The sequence below is a fragment of the Xyrauchen texanus genome, chromosome 17 (genome assembly GCF_025860055.1).
Source record: "Xyrauchen texanus isolate HMW12.3.18 chromosome 17, RBS_HiC_50CHRs, whole genome shotgun sequence".
Classification (NCBI taxonomy): Eukaryota; Metazoa; Chordata; class Actinopteri; order Cypriniformes; family Catostomidae; genus Xyrauchen; species Xyrauchen texanus.
The window spans coordinates 8457805-8472399 of NC_068292.1; the positions used below are offsets into that span (position 1 = coordinate 8457805).

General features: G+C 40.6%; 1 protein-coding gene across 1 annotated transcript in view; it reads left to right on the forward strand.

Moving 5' to 3' along the window:
• Nucleotides 1-4230, forward strand: part of LOC127657715 (forkhead box protein O1-like) — a 53715-nt gene extending 49485 nt beyond the window's left edge. Inside the window, exon 2 of the mRNA XM_052146559.1 lies at nt 1028-4230. Coding sequence (XP_052002519.1) covers nt 1028-2458 — 1431 coding nt within the window. The 3' untranslated portion in view covers nt 2459-4230. The remainder of the gene's footprint in view (nt 1-1027) is intronic.
• The last annotated feature ends 10365 nt before the right edge of the window (nt 4231-14595 follow it).

The following is a 14595-nucleotide window of genomic DNA, read 5'->3' on the forward strand; positions in this document are numbered from 1 at the left end:
AATACCAATACTCGCATTTCTTAAGTATATTTATTTAAATTATATTTAAAGTAAGCTACATGCACATATTATTTGGACTCCTCCATGTGCTTTTTGAGGTATTAACATAAAAAATGAATTGATTAATTGATTGTTATTTCCATGACAATTGAATATGAAAATTTCGCGAAATTGACATCCCTAGGATCAAGCTGTTATTGTTTTACTGCTCCAACTGATTCAGACCAATTCACGAACTGATTCAGACCATGTTGCTAACCAGTGTGACCGATATATTGAAAATAACTTACTCGAGAGTGGTTCTTTCTCAAATCGAACATTACTAATTCTGATTATAAAAAGCTAATAGAGAAAACCACATGACTTGAGTGCTAAAATATTGTGAGGGAAAATGTAACAGTGCAGTATCTGATTGCATTACTTCAATAAATCAGCTTAGCTACTGAAAAGCTACATGGTTTTAAAAATAGCAACTTACCATGCTACTGAGAAAAGTACTGTAGTTAGGCAAAAAGCTTTGCTACTTCAATGCTACTGCCTAACATTGGCGATTATTCCTTCAGCGACAAATGCTGTCCCAAAGTGTATGGATTTCCACTGCAATCCAATGCACACATGGGAAATCTAATTTACTTAAATAACTATTTACCTTCTGTTTATGTCTTTATTGAAACATTTTCAGATTCAAATAGTTCACAGTGTAAACAGTGCAGGGCAGAAAAAGCATTTGAACCTGTGGAATTAATAACTGGTTGACCCCTCTTTTGGCAGACATAACCTCCACCAAATGTTCCTGTAATTGCTGTTCAGACCTGCACAACAATCAGGAGTAATTTTGCACCATTTCTCTTGACAAGATTACTTAAATTCAGCAATATTCTTGGAATGTCTGATGCGAAGTGCTCTCGAGGTCATGCCAAAGTATCTCAATCGAGTTAAGGTGAATATTTAGAATTAATGGATTTTCTGTCAAAAGAATACTGTTTTAACATTGAGTTATTTTTCCTTTTTCCTGTCTTTATTCTAGAACTCCATTCGCCACAATCTGTCCCTGCACACATGCTTCATTCGTGTTCAGAACGAGGGAACAGGCAAGAGTTCCTGGTGGATGCTGAATCCTGAGGGAGGCAAGTTGGGAAAGGCCCAACGCCGCCGAACCGTCTCCATGGACAACAGCACCAAGTACTTGAAAAACAAAAGGCGAGTGAGCCTTAAGAGGGATGCTGGGAAAGTTGAGCAGGGTGCAGAGGCACCGGTGGGATTCTGTAGCTCTCTAGAGCATTGCAGTCCTACTATAACATCTGGTACAGGTGGGCCAGTGGTTAGGGAGGACTATGACTCCTGGACGGATCTCCATTCACACGCCAGCTCTTCAGTTTCAACTCTTAGTGGTTGCCTGTCACTCATCATAGCGGAGGGGGAAATAGGAGAGCCTGAGGAGGGAAGGTTATCTTGCTCCACATCTCCACACCTCTACCCCAGTCCCACCAGTGCCCACTCACCTGAATCCCACTGCAATGCAGATCTCAGGACCAACAGCTACCAATCGCACCAGCCACCAGATGATCAACACCTTTCCTACCACTACAACAGTGATGTAAAAACACAGGGCTCCAACTGTGACTCAGCTTATGGCCAAACAAGTGTGGGCATGATTCACCACCATTCCTCCATGCAGACCTTTGAAGAGAGCACCAGCTTTTATAGTAGTATGCAGGCCTACACAAGTACCAGCACCTTGCAGAGTCTGTTGACCAGAGGACCCCAATTCAGTGTCAAGGACATGATGCTTGGGAAGGTGAATTTGGTCCACACCATGATGGTTGCTCAAGGCAATCTGGTAGGATCCAGCAGTAGCCAGCATGGTTACAATAACACTCCTGCTCATGACCCTTCCTCTAAAACATCTCACATCTACAACATCATTCAAAGCTTGAGCGAAGACCATCACCATGCAGTAGTACACTCTCAACCCAGTGATGAACACATGCAGTTATACATGCATAAAGCTCCTTACCAATACAGCCCCCAAGACCACGCACATTTCCCAGCATCGACCACACTCCACCCAAGCCCTGCAGGCATGCAGGGAATCCCACAGGACACCTGCCACCTTGAAACAGCCCCGTATCCACACCCCCACCCTGATATTTACACCAATCCACATAAGCACAGTATGCCTGAAAGACCATACCACCAACCTCAGGAGGCAGAGGAAAGGTTCCACTACCACCACCCTCATCAGATCTACCCTCAAGAGTGGCTGCCAGCTGACCTGGACATGTTCCACAGCAGCCTAGACTGTGACTTGGAGTCCATCCTCCTCCATGACATTCTGGACTCAGGAGGGGATAATGACTGCAATTTGGACTCCTCATTGATACAGGGAATGGGCATGGGCTTAAGATTCAGAGTTACAGAGCAGAACCACAACAAACAGAGCTGGGTGCCCGGATAAACACCACCTCCCTGGAATATTACTTAAATATTAGTAGAGGTATAGTTCCTGCTGAAAAGACCAGTTTAGACCAGTATGAATTGTCGGCAGTTTCTAGCAGGTTTATGCTGGTTTTATTCTGGTCTATCTGCTGGATCAGCAATGTTGTGTACCAACAAAAAATGCTGATCGACCAACATTCTTTTGAAACTGGTTAACCAAGGCAGGCTTTCTGGTTAGGCCAGATAAAAAGCTTGGTAGGGACACCAGCTTCTCATGCTGGGAACCAGCACAGCTGTAATTTTCAACAGATGTGGGGTTTCGACACCCCACCCATATTCAAAATGAATGCACTGTGCTGACACTCATCAAATCAAGATGAAAATCTAGTTTGTAAAAAAAACTGCCTTTTGAGTTCTGTTTCTGCCTGCTTATGTGTCTATGTTGTGTGTCCATGCATTTAAACCTGATCTGTCTTTTACAGTTTCTCTTTGTCCCAATTTTCCCTGTGTCAACCCCATTTAATCTCACTGACTGAATTGTGATGACAATCTATGCTATGTTGCTCAACATTTATTTTGTTCTTCAGTCAAAATCTAACTCTGAACTTTGAGCACTTTAAATGCATTGAGAAAATCCATATTTATAATCTTGCACAGCAGGGGGTGCTGGGAAAGAGGGCAGCAAATAACACGTAGGGACACCCAAATGAAATTGTTAATGCATTATAAAAAAGATCACCTACAGCTGCCAGCTCATCAGACATCTGACCTTTTGATATTCCTAATGAAGTTATCAGGTTTTAATTTTCTCAGTAACTGCGAGCCATAAGAAATGTATAGTATATCCTTTGTTCTTAGTGGGACTCAGTAACTTGCTAAATTCACCCTAAACTTACAACCCCTCCACCCCCATGCTCTTCTCTTTTGCTCCTTGAGTAAAGCATATTGGAGTGTAATGGGTCTGCCATTATGCCAACAGGTCAAGTGCATCTCACTCCATCAAACATATTCCCATTTCTAGACACCATTCTTCTGCTAAGGTGTTGTGGCAACATTTTGTGTCAGTTAATATCTACTTCCACACACACAGACCATCTCCTGTTGGTTTATTCTTTGACTGTATTTTTAACTTAAGTGTCACTCTAAATAGCTCATACTGAATGCTGTAAAAGAAAGACTCAAGATTGTTGGAATAAATGTGAACGAAAGGATACTTATATAATTTGGTGTAAGCTCCGTCTTCGGTTCAGCACTCCGATGCTTGCTAGAACCGTCAGATCCTTCCGGAGTGATGACGGCAGGGGAGCAGAGCTTACCCCTGCCCAGGACAGGATGTAAACTGGTGGAGATGGTGTGGGATAGGGGGTGTAATCACAGAAGTATGTGAACAATGGGAGGCAGCTGGCAGGCTTATAAAGCAGAGGCTACATTGTGATTGGATGAGATGCCTGAGAGATATTCCTGCTAGAACTACACTTATGCTTACATATACAGAAAAAGTGAGATTGCTCAGTTCTACTATAAACTATAAAAATGAGAAATTAAGACAGTCAATGAAAGTCATGTATCAGAGAGACTCTTTTTGAGTCTTTGTGTCTGTCTTTCCATTGATTTCTGTGTTTGGAATTAAATCATGTTTTCTTACTGTGCTCTGGCTCTTATTTTGTACAAATAAAATCTATATATTAAAAATATTGTATGATAGTTTTTAAGAATTAATGTGAAGTTGAGAAGTTTCTCGATTTCATTCCTTTTTAGTTATTTTGTTTAGAGAATGTTTCTCATCATTTGGTGACTAAATAAATAAGAATATATTACAAATTGTTATATCCGGTCTACTCTGTTCTTAATTTTTACTCTGTGTTATGTAATAATAACCCACATCAGGAACATTAAAATGCTCAGGTAGGTGTGTGTGTGTGTGTGTACATGTTTATACTACATTGAAGGGACCAAATGTCCCCAGAAGGATAGTAAAACATGATCACCTACCTAATGAGGCCCAGCCAGCGGTCCCCATGAGGGAAATGGCTTACTAAACATACTAAACTATGTATCATTCATTTATTTTTTTATGTAAAAATTCAAAAATATTTCTGTGAGGGTTAGGGGATAGAAATTATCGTTAGGTCTGTATAAAATCCATAAAATGCATGGAAGTCTATGGAGAGTCCCCACAATGATATAAAAACAATTGTGTGTGTGTGTGTGTGAGAGAGACAGAGAGAGAGATGGGGTGGGGTGCTGGGCATCTAATAAGGCTTGTTATCTCCTGTGAAGCTGGAGTTTAGTCACAGCTATCATACTCCCATCTAAGCAAGTCACAGATGGAGCACTCCTCTCTGTACAGCCATATTGTCTACTCACTAGGGAGATTCAGTCCCTCCCTTTTTGCCAGAGATGTGTGTTTTTAATTGACTCAAATCTGCCAGTGCCTCACTAGTGAGGAGGTAGAAAGACTTGGATTTGTAGGAAAATGGGGCATGCCGAGAGACATTCTGTAGATATGAAAAAAAAAACTTCTGGTTGTTTATCCTACAGTGTACTAGTCTGAAGCATGCAAGTAATGTTATCATTTAGAAGCATGGGAAGATAATCAAATTGGGTCTGTCTTTTAGGTTGCAATATCTTATAATACTGTATGTACTATATTTTGGTTCACCCGAAAATGTAAATTCTGTCATAATTTATTCACCTTCATGTCGTTTCAAACCACACAATAAAGAAATTTAGCAGAACTGCTCTTTTACATCCAATGAAGGCATACAGTGACCAGGGGAGGTCAAGCTAATTACATAAACTTCGATCTATTCCTAACACAAAGCTATTGTATGGATTCAGACAACTTGGAATTCAGTTCACTAGTCGTATGGAGTCATATTGCTTTTCTGACACTTTGCCCTTTTTGACGCTTAACTGCCTCCATTTGCTTTTAATGTATGGAAAGAGCACCATGGAGATTCTGATAAACATCACCCTTTGTGTTTCAGAACAAAGTGTCTAAAGTGAGGCTGGTGAAGGTAAACAGGTTAATGAGCACTGCAGTGGAATGCTGTGAGTTAGTGAGAAGGATAGTGTCCTATTATCCAGTGTGCAGTTTAGTCTTACTCTCTGTCATCTGGAACCAACAGCCATTGAGAGAGAGAGAGAGAGAGAGAGAGAGAGAGAGAGAGAGGACAGTCCCTGGGTTCAGCACACAGTATATTGTTTGACATTGTTTGATTGTACAGTACATACTACAAGCATTCTCTTCCAAAACCTAGCAAGCTGTCGTGCTCTCTACTGTCTACACAGGCAGCTACACTTTGCCAAAAGTATATGGAAACCCCCTTTTATTTCCAATCTTTTTTTATTGGTAATTAACAATACAAAACATAACTGTACATTTTATAAATCACACAGAAAGTAGACCGGAAAAAGTACAGAAAGAAAAAAACAAAAAAAAAACAAAGAAACAAAAAACCCAAAAGAAACTGATTGTCTCAAGTTAAGTTCCTGTTCCCAACCCTCCATCCAAACTTCCAATCAAAATAGAACCAATAACACGCACCCTACATTCCAGGTAGGGGTTAATCTAAATAAAATAATTAAAGGAAGAAAAAAAAAATAATAATTCTATTAGTAATAATAAGTTAGAAATAGTATTCATAACAAATTTCTCTCTCCGATATTAATCTTTCCTCTTATCTATTAGTTGTTGCTAGGATTGAATTATAATGCCTCCCCATTAGCATAAGAAGAACAGGGTAAATCTTTAATATAATCTAAGAAAGGTTTCCAAGTCTTATGAAAAGATTTGAGGGATCCAGAAAGTAAACATCTCAACTTCTCGAGTCTTAAACAGCAAAAAATGTCTTGGATCCACCTATCGTATGTTGGGGGGGCAACATGTTTCCATTTAAGAAGAATGGCTCGTCTGGCTAAAACTGTAGTAAAAGCAATAACCCGGCGAGATGAAGCAGTTAAGTCAGGTCTCAAGGAAATGCCGAAAAGGGCTGTCAGTGGGTTGGGATCCAGGTCTATGTTAAGAGCATTTTTAAGCGTATCAAAAACATTGGACCAAAAATCTGCTAGCTGGGGGCAGCTCCAAAACATATGAAGGTGGTCAGCAGGAGGACGCTTACAGCGGTTACAGGCATCACTCTTATCTGGAAAAAATTTGGCCAATCGGGCATTAGTAAGATGAGCTCTGTGGAGCACCTTACATTGCAATAGACCATGTCTAGAACATATTGATGAGGAGTGAACAAGTTTCAAAATGCCACTCCATTGTTCATCAGTAATAACAACTCCTAAGTCCTGCTCCCAAGACACTTTATGGGAAACAGTAGGGTCAACGTTAAGAGTACTTATTAGGTTATAAATAACTGAAATAAAATGTTTCTGGCCTGCATTTAAGGTGAGAAATTGATCAAGGAGGCATTCAGGCGGGCGATTGGGGAAGTAGGGAAACAACTTTTGAACAAAGTGTCTAACCTGAAAAAAACGAAACAAATGACTACTGGGCAGATTGTATTTAGTAGACAAAAGTGAGAAAGATATAAAGACTTCATCTACATACAGGTCCTTAAGCGTAATAAGGCCATTGACTGCCCAGGTGTGGAATGCAGGGTCAGAGCAAGATGGGGCAAAAAGGTAACTATTTAAAATGGGTGTATAGATAGAAGCTCTATGCAAACCGAAATGTTTCCTGAATTGGACCCAGATTTTGATAGAGCTTGTGACAACTGGATTAGTTGAGATTTTGGTAATGGCTAAAGGAAGCTGAGAGCAAATAACAGAATATAACGTTCCTTTTGATGATGCAACCTCTATGTTTGCCCAAGAAGGGCAGGTTTCAGCGTGGACAGGGCTATTCCAGTAGAGAATCTGGTTGATATTACAAGCCCAGTAATAATGTTGGAAGTTAGGAAGTGCCAGGCCTCCTTTAGACTTAGGAAGTTGAAGAACTGATTTTTTTGAGACGTGCCGGTTCGTTTTCCCATAAAAAGGGACGCAAAGTGCCATCAAATTTAGTAAAAAATGACTTATTAATGCAAATTGGAATATGTTGAAAAAGATAAAGGAATTTGGGCAAAATAACCATTTTAACAAGATTAATGCGACCGACAAGAGATAAAGAAAGCAAGGTCCATCTAGACAGGTCTAAATTGGTTTTATCCACAAGTGGTTGAAAATTCTTAACAAATAAATTATTATAAGAAGTAGTGAAAAAAATCCCAAGATATTGGAATCCACCTAGTGCAATCTTGAAGGAAAAAAGAGAGTATGAGAGCTTGCAGGCCTGAGCATTAACAAAAAAAAAGTTCGCTTTTTTGCTAATTTATCTTGTAACCAGATATGTGGCCAAATGTATCAAAATAATAGGCAAGGAAGAGGCAGGATTAGAAATGTACAATAAGAGATCGTCAGCATAAAGAGAAAGTTTATGAACTAGACCATAACGCGAAATTCCGTCAAAATCGTTGTGGCTACGAAGCCAGATAGCAAGAGGCTCTATAGCAAGATTAAAGAGTAAAGGGGAAAGAGGGCAACCCTGACGTGTCCCACGGTGAAGAGAAAAGAGAGGTGACCGCAAGCCATTAGTGAGCACAGAGGCGACAGGGGATGAATAAAGAAGCCGAATCCAAGAGATAAAATTGGAATCATATCCAAATTTCTTCAAAACAAAAAAAAGATAAACCCATTCTACCCTATCAAAGGCTTTTTCAGCATCTAAAGAAAGGACGATTTCCGGAGAATCAGATGAGGGGGAGAAAAGAATATTAAGAAGCTTCCTGGTATTAAAAAAAGAATGTCTTCCTGGAGTGAAACCTGTCTGATCATGAGAGATTAAGGTCGGCAGCACCACCTGAAGCCGAGAACATAAAACTTTGGCTAAAATTTTAAAATCAACATTTAGGAGTGATATTGGCCTATAACTACCACAGGAAGTGGGGTCCTTATCTTTTTTAAGGAGCAGAGAAATAGAAGCCTCGGATAGGGTTGAGGGGAGGCGGCCTGTTGTAAAAGAATCATTGTATAGCCTTGTCAAGGTAGGCGTTAACAAGGAGGCAAAAGATTTGGGCCAGGGGACTTTCCAGATTGGATAGATTTAATGGCCTCTTGTATTTCTAGCTCAGAGATTGGATCACCCAAACTTCCAGCAAGACTTCCATCAATTTTAGGGAAGGTTAATAAATTGAGAAGATCAAAGCTTGCTGAAGCATTTGGTGAGTTCTCTGAGGTATACAACGTAGCATAGTATTCAGAAAAGATAGAATTGATCCCAACTTGATCTGATATGAGTTCACCTGCTGGGGACCTAACTCTTGAAATCCATCTTGAAGCGCTGACCCTACGAACTTGGTGAGCCAAGAGCTTCCCCGCTTTGTCACCATGTTCAAAGAACTGTTGTCTACTTTGTCTAAGTTGTCTCACTATTGTATTTGTCATTAAAAGATCATATTCTGCATGTAACTGTAGCCGTTTAGTATAACAGGAGGGGGAAGGAGAGGCAGCAAGGATCACGTCCAATTTATGCAGATCTTCAACAATAGTTAATAGTCTAGACATTTCGGCCTTCCTCAATTGGGAAATGAAGGAAATAACCTGGCCACGGATGAAAGCCTTAAAGGCTTCCCAAAGAGTAAGACTACTGACATCTGGGGTTTGATTGAGTTCAAAATAAATATGAATCTGCGAGGCAATAAAATCCTTAAATGTATCATCTGATAATCTAGAAGAGTCAAATCTCCAAAAGGAGGGTGAAAATCTATCGGGGAATAAAGCAATATCAATTGAAACGGGGGGCGTGGTCAGAAATCACTACTGTGTGATATGTACATGCATTAATACAGTTTAACAGAAAGAAAAATTCAATTCTAGAGAAGGTGTGATGCACGTGCGAAAAGTATGAGAAAGCTTTGTCTTGAGGATTCTTAAATCTCCAGGGGTCAGTGAGTCCCAGCTGGGAGGCATAATTTAATACTACGTTCGCTGACTTAGATAAACCAGACTGTTTAGAGGAAGACCTATCAAGCGAAACGACTTGGACCAAATTGAAGACACCTCTGATAATTATGTGGTGATCATCCACATTTGGGAGACTTGAAAAAAACTTAACAAAGAATTCATCATTATCCCAATTAGGGGCATAAATAGAAACTAAGACAACTGGTACATTACGAAGCTTACCCGTGACCACAACGAAACGGCCATTGGGGTCAGATATGGTATTGGCAGCTCAAACATGACATTCTTATGAATAATAATGGCAGCCCCACGAGATCTTTGGGAGAATTTAGAGTGATACAAGTGGCCCATCCAAGCCCTCTTGATTCGGAGCATGTCAGCAGTTCGCAGATGTGTTTCTTGCAGAAACATTATGTCGGACTTAAGATGTTGTAAATTCAATAGAACCTTACCAGCCTTAATACGGTTATTCATTCCCTTGACATTCCAAGTGATTAGTCGCAGTCCGTGGCCTGTCATTGTAGGATTATTAGCCATTTTACAGAGTTTTTTGTGATAACGATCTGATAGAATAGACTCTGGATCCAAAGAAAGGAAAAAGAGGAAGCACAAAAGAAGATGGAAGAATGCAGAGAGAGAGAAAGAAATAAAAATAAAAAAAATACATAAGAATAAACCACCCCCCCATAACTGAATAAACTTGACTGAGCACTCAGACTCAACATCTAGTAACCCTTCAATCTTACATTGTCTTGCTCCCCTAGTTAACAATAGGTGAGCCCCAGAAAAGTTAAAATGCACAAATACACAAAAAAAAAATAATTATAATAATAAAAAATAAAAGATAAAATAAAGGAAATGTACTGAAGAAAAAAAAAGAAAAAAGGATAAATAGTGACCTTATGTCCTCATTTATACCCTATTTAACATAAATGTGTCAACAGGCTGTCTTATACCTTGCTGATTAGTGACTGAGGAGGGCGCTCGTGCAAAAAAAGGCGCAAAAAGGGCATATCCCTTCAATAGAAAAAATATTAAACATTACAAGGAACCATGCAATGCTAAACAAACAAGCCTTTATATCAACTGAACATGTGAACAGTCACTAAATATAAATAAACGATGGTATTACCAAAATAGAGGTCCATCGCGGTAAATGACCAGCTGTCAAACTAATAACCAAAACACTCGAGGCATTCCGTGAGCGTTGGAAACAGTATAAATGTAAGTGTCCGTAGGGCATCTTTATTGCATCGCGGATATGATAAAGATATACACACCATATTTACGAGCAGCTGGCTATCAGATAGTCTGGGTGAATGATACAACAGCGGAGTTACGCAGATGGGCCAACCCGAATATTTGCCACGTATTCTTCAGCCTCTGCCACCGAGGAAAACGACCTCCTGTCCCCATCTTTGGTCCTGATGGAGAGCTTCGCTGGGAAAAGCAGGGTTGGTCCCAGGTTGTAGAGGTCCGTCATCACACTCCGATATTTAGATCGTTGTATCATAACTTCAGGTGCGTAGTCCTCATATATGGCGATCGGGCTACCCTGGAACATGAGCTTGCCTCTTTTAGCTCAAGCCTCGCGAACAACCAACTCTTTCTGCTGATAACGGTGAAGCCGAATGATGACAGCCCTCGGCTTTCCTCCAGCTGCAGGTTTACTGATGAGAGCCCTATGGGCCCTGTCTATCTCCGGCGGCGAGGAAAGAATATCCTTCCCTATGACGACCAACAGGAGTTGTGAAAAGAAGGCCGATGGACGAGGGCCCTCAATCGATTCTGGTAAGCCAACTATTCGAATGTTGTTGCGGCGGCTACGGGACTCAAGATCAGTGACCTTTGCTAGCAACTTGGCATTACTATCAGATAGAGCGGCACATGATGCTTCCAGCGCAAGCATGCGTTCATCCAAGACGTTAGCGTTAGCCTCCAGTGCATCAATCTTGTGGGTATGGTCAGAAACCGAAGTTTGAACACTGTCTATCTTTGACTCGAGTAAAGAAATACTCGACTTGAATTCCGCTGATAGAGCTTGCCGGTGTTGATCTAAAAGCTTAGCTATCGCCGCCATACTAAGCTCGTTGGTAGCATCGTCAGCGAGGTCTTATTTAGGGTCTTTCCTGTTTTGCTTGGTCGATTTGGTGGTCATATTGAAACTAAGTTATACAAGTTTCCTCAGTACAATCAAATTAAAATTTAAATAAACGCATAAGGGGGCTCAAATGGTCAAGAAAATTACAAAGTGCGGGGGAAAGACACAAACACGTCTACTCCATCCGACTGTCCCCGAACTCTCGGAAACTCCCTTTTAATAGTAACAGATTTGCCAATTTCAGCTACTGTACCCATTACTAACAGGTGCATAAAATAAAATATTTTCTGTTCCAGGCTCTGAGCACAAAGAAAGGTCCATAAAGAAATGGTTCAATGAGTCTGGGATGGATAATGTTGGATAATGGTATGGGTAATACCATAGTACTTTGTGGTACTTCTTCTCATTCTCTCTTTCTCAACCCGTCGTGGTTTCTCCTCTCATGTTTCTCTTATTCTTTAATCATCTAGAATGGCAATTTCCCTTAATCACATTTGAGTGTTTACGATCAGTGCTGGTAGACTAGAAGAGAAGCCCCTGAAAGACTGATTCTGATAAAAAAGAAGATAATAAGCTTTAAATCAGACACTGTCCACTTTCAAGCAGTTGAACTGCAGGCTTACTCAACAGCCTATAGATGAGTATTGACTGTCACGCACACACGGTTTGGTTTAACTGATGAGCAGCGAGCAGACAGTTACAAGGAAAATCACAGTGCTGTTCACAAGCAGAGTTTCTGAACTCTTTACCAAAAATGTAAATGTTCTCATCATTTACTAACCCTCATGTTGTTCGAAACCCATAGTACTATCTCCTGCGGAAACACAAATGAGGATGTTTCGCAGAATCTCAGAGGTTTACTGACCCCATTCAAAGAAAGATGGTAGTGATTCCCACTGTTGAGCTCCAAATAGGACAAAAAAATGCAACTTAACATCATCTGACCCCGCATCTTCACGCATGGACTGTGTGTTTTGTCTTCACTTTGTCTTCAACTGACTGATCACAGTTCAGAACACTGTCTTGGCTGTCAGTAAAGGGTTAAACTGTCAACGCACTGATTCATGTGACAAAACAACATGGCGCCGATCTCAGCAGAGTTTGTCTTTCACAAACAACAAAAAACTACATCTGGGAAGAAACCTCATTAAGTTTTTACATTGAAACTTTTTTTAGTCAAAAGACTAGAGTCTGACTAGAGTTTATTCCTATATGTAATTTGGAAAATGTAATTTATTTAACACAAAACAGTACGTTATTAAACACAATGACAACGGATGTGGACTATAGGGCTAGTTCACATTAAGAATCAATGGGTGCATTCAAAAGCTGAAAATTTTCGCTTTCAGAGGCTTTATATGGAGTTTGGTAAGGTGCATTTCAAACTGTTTTGAGACCAGTGAAGACAGACAGCACACTGGAGGTTAAGTCATTCACTAAATAGGGAGCAAGAGAGCATCTTATAACTTTCTATGCAGCTAATGTTGTGCAGGTAAGTGAGGACCCAAAAGCGATATAACATAAATCAAGTCTTTAATGACAGTTCAGGGAAGCAATAATGAAAAACACAAATCTTCTCCTTGAGAGGAAACGGATAACATAAACAACCCGCAGGGAGGGCGATGACAAACAGAAACTTCACAGAATGTTTCAGAGGGCGTCTTTATGCAGCAGTCAGGGGTAGTAGTGAGCGGCGACAGGCTGCTGGTCTCCCAAGGGTAGACTAGGGTCGAGGGGAACACTAGTGGTTTCCAGCTCTTCTCGCAGAGTCAGGCGAGCTGGACAGAATACAAATAATGGGTAGATTAGCAGAGAACAGATAGCGTTGCCAGGCAGATGCCTACAGGACAGTACTCGGACAGAGACAAACGAGACAGTAGCTTGCTTCTTGCGTGAGAAACTCTAGTGAGAATCAGACAAAGAAAGCAGCAAGAGCAGAGAAAGAAGTAGAGAACTAATCAGAGGGAAACGGGAACAGGTGGGAAGAGAATTAACGAAGTATTCAGGGGAGATGAGGAACAGCTGGAGGAAGAGAAAAGGGAAAGGAAAAGTAACCTAAGAAGACCAGCAGAGGGCGACAGAGTAAAGCGAAAGAACAGGGACAAGACATACCATGACAAAACAAGACAAGCCATAACAGCTAAGTGCATTCACTCCTAAAATCCAACCAAAAGTTCAGTTTCAGCCTGCAGATGTTATTTGGATCACTCAACATGTTTGGCAGACATAGGACAATGATAATCATAGATTCACAATTTATAATGTATAATTTTTTTTAACATGGTTGGCCATGATTAAACAGAAGGCCAACTTACAGTGAATTGGAAATCACAAAAATTAGGCTTCCAAAAATTAGGCTTCCAATTTAAATGATGCTAATGTTAATATATCGATGCCTCAAAAAAGTATCGAGAAAATAATGTTGTTCACTAATCGATACATCGACATTTTATGACATTACTAAATGTTGTGTATTTCTAGTAAAAGTGGTTGTATGGATACTTTTATGGATACTTTTATGGGGGTTTTCCAAATACATCTTTTATGACATAGTGTGTCCTTAAGCACTGTTTACACACTCTTTTCACAACACTTTTTAGCCCAGAACACACACACAGAGAAAGAGAGCGAGAGACCTGCCCTGCCCGACTAATTCCTGCGAAGTGATTGTGCTCCACTGCTGTCAGTGGCCTGAACTGAGAGATGCAGTATAGACTGAGGCGGCAGACATCTCATTACACTCCCTCCAGAGCCAGAGGAGGAGAGAGGAGAGATGGTGTTGCAGCAGGCCTCTTCGGTGGCACCATGAGCGCTTTCACCAAGCGATTCCAAACAGCTAAAAAGCAGTTGCAAGTGTACAAGCACAATCAGTAGCATGGCATTGTGATTTATGATTTCCATAATATCTTCAACTGATGAAAGAGAATGGTCTGGTTATGACCGTAACCATGGCACCCTTAAAAGAGGGAATGAAACGTTGCGTTTGCTCGCCGCACTGCTGATTTTGTCGCTGTAAAGTGACCAAGAGATGTGCTCTCCTCCCTTCAGTTGAAAAATCATGATGAAATGGCGTTGTGCTCCGGTGTATATGCCTGTGATGA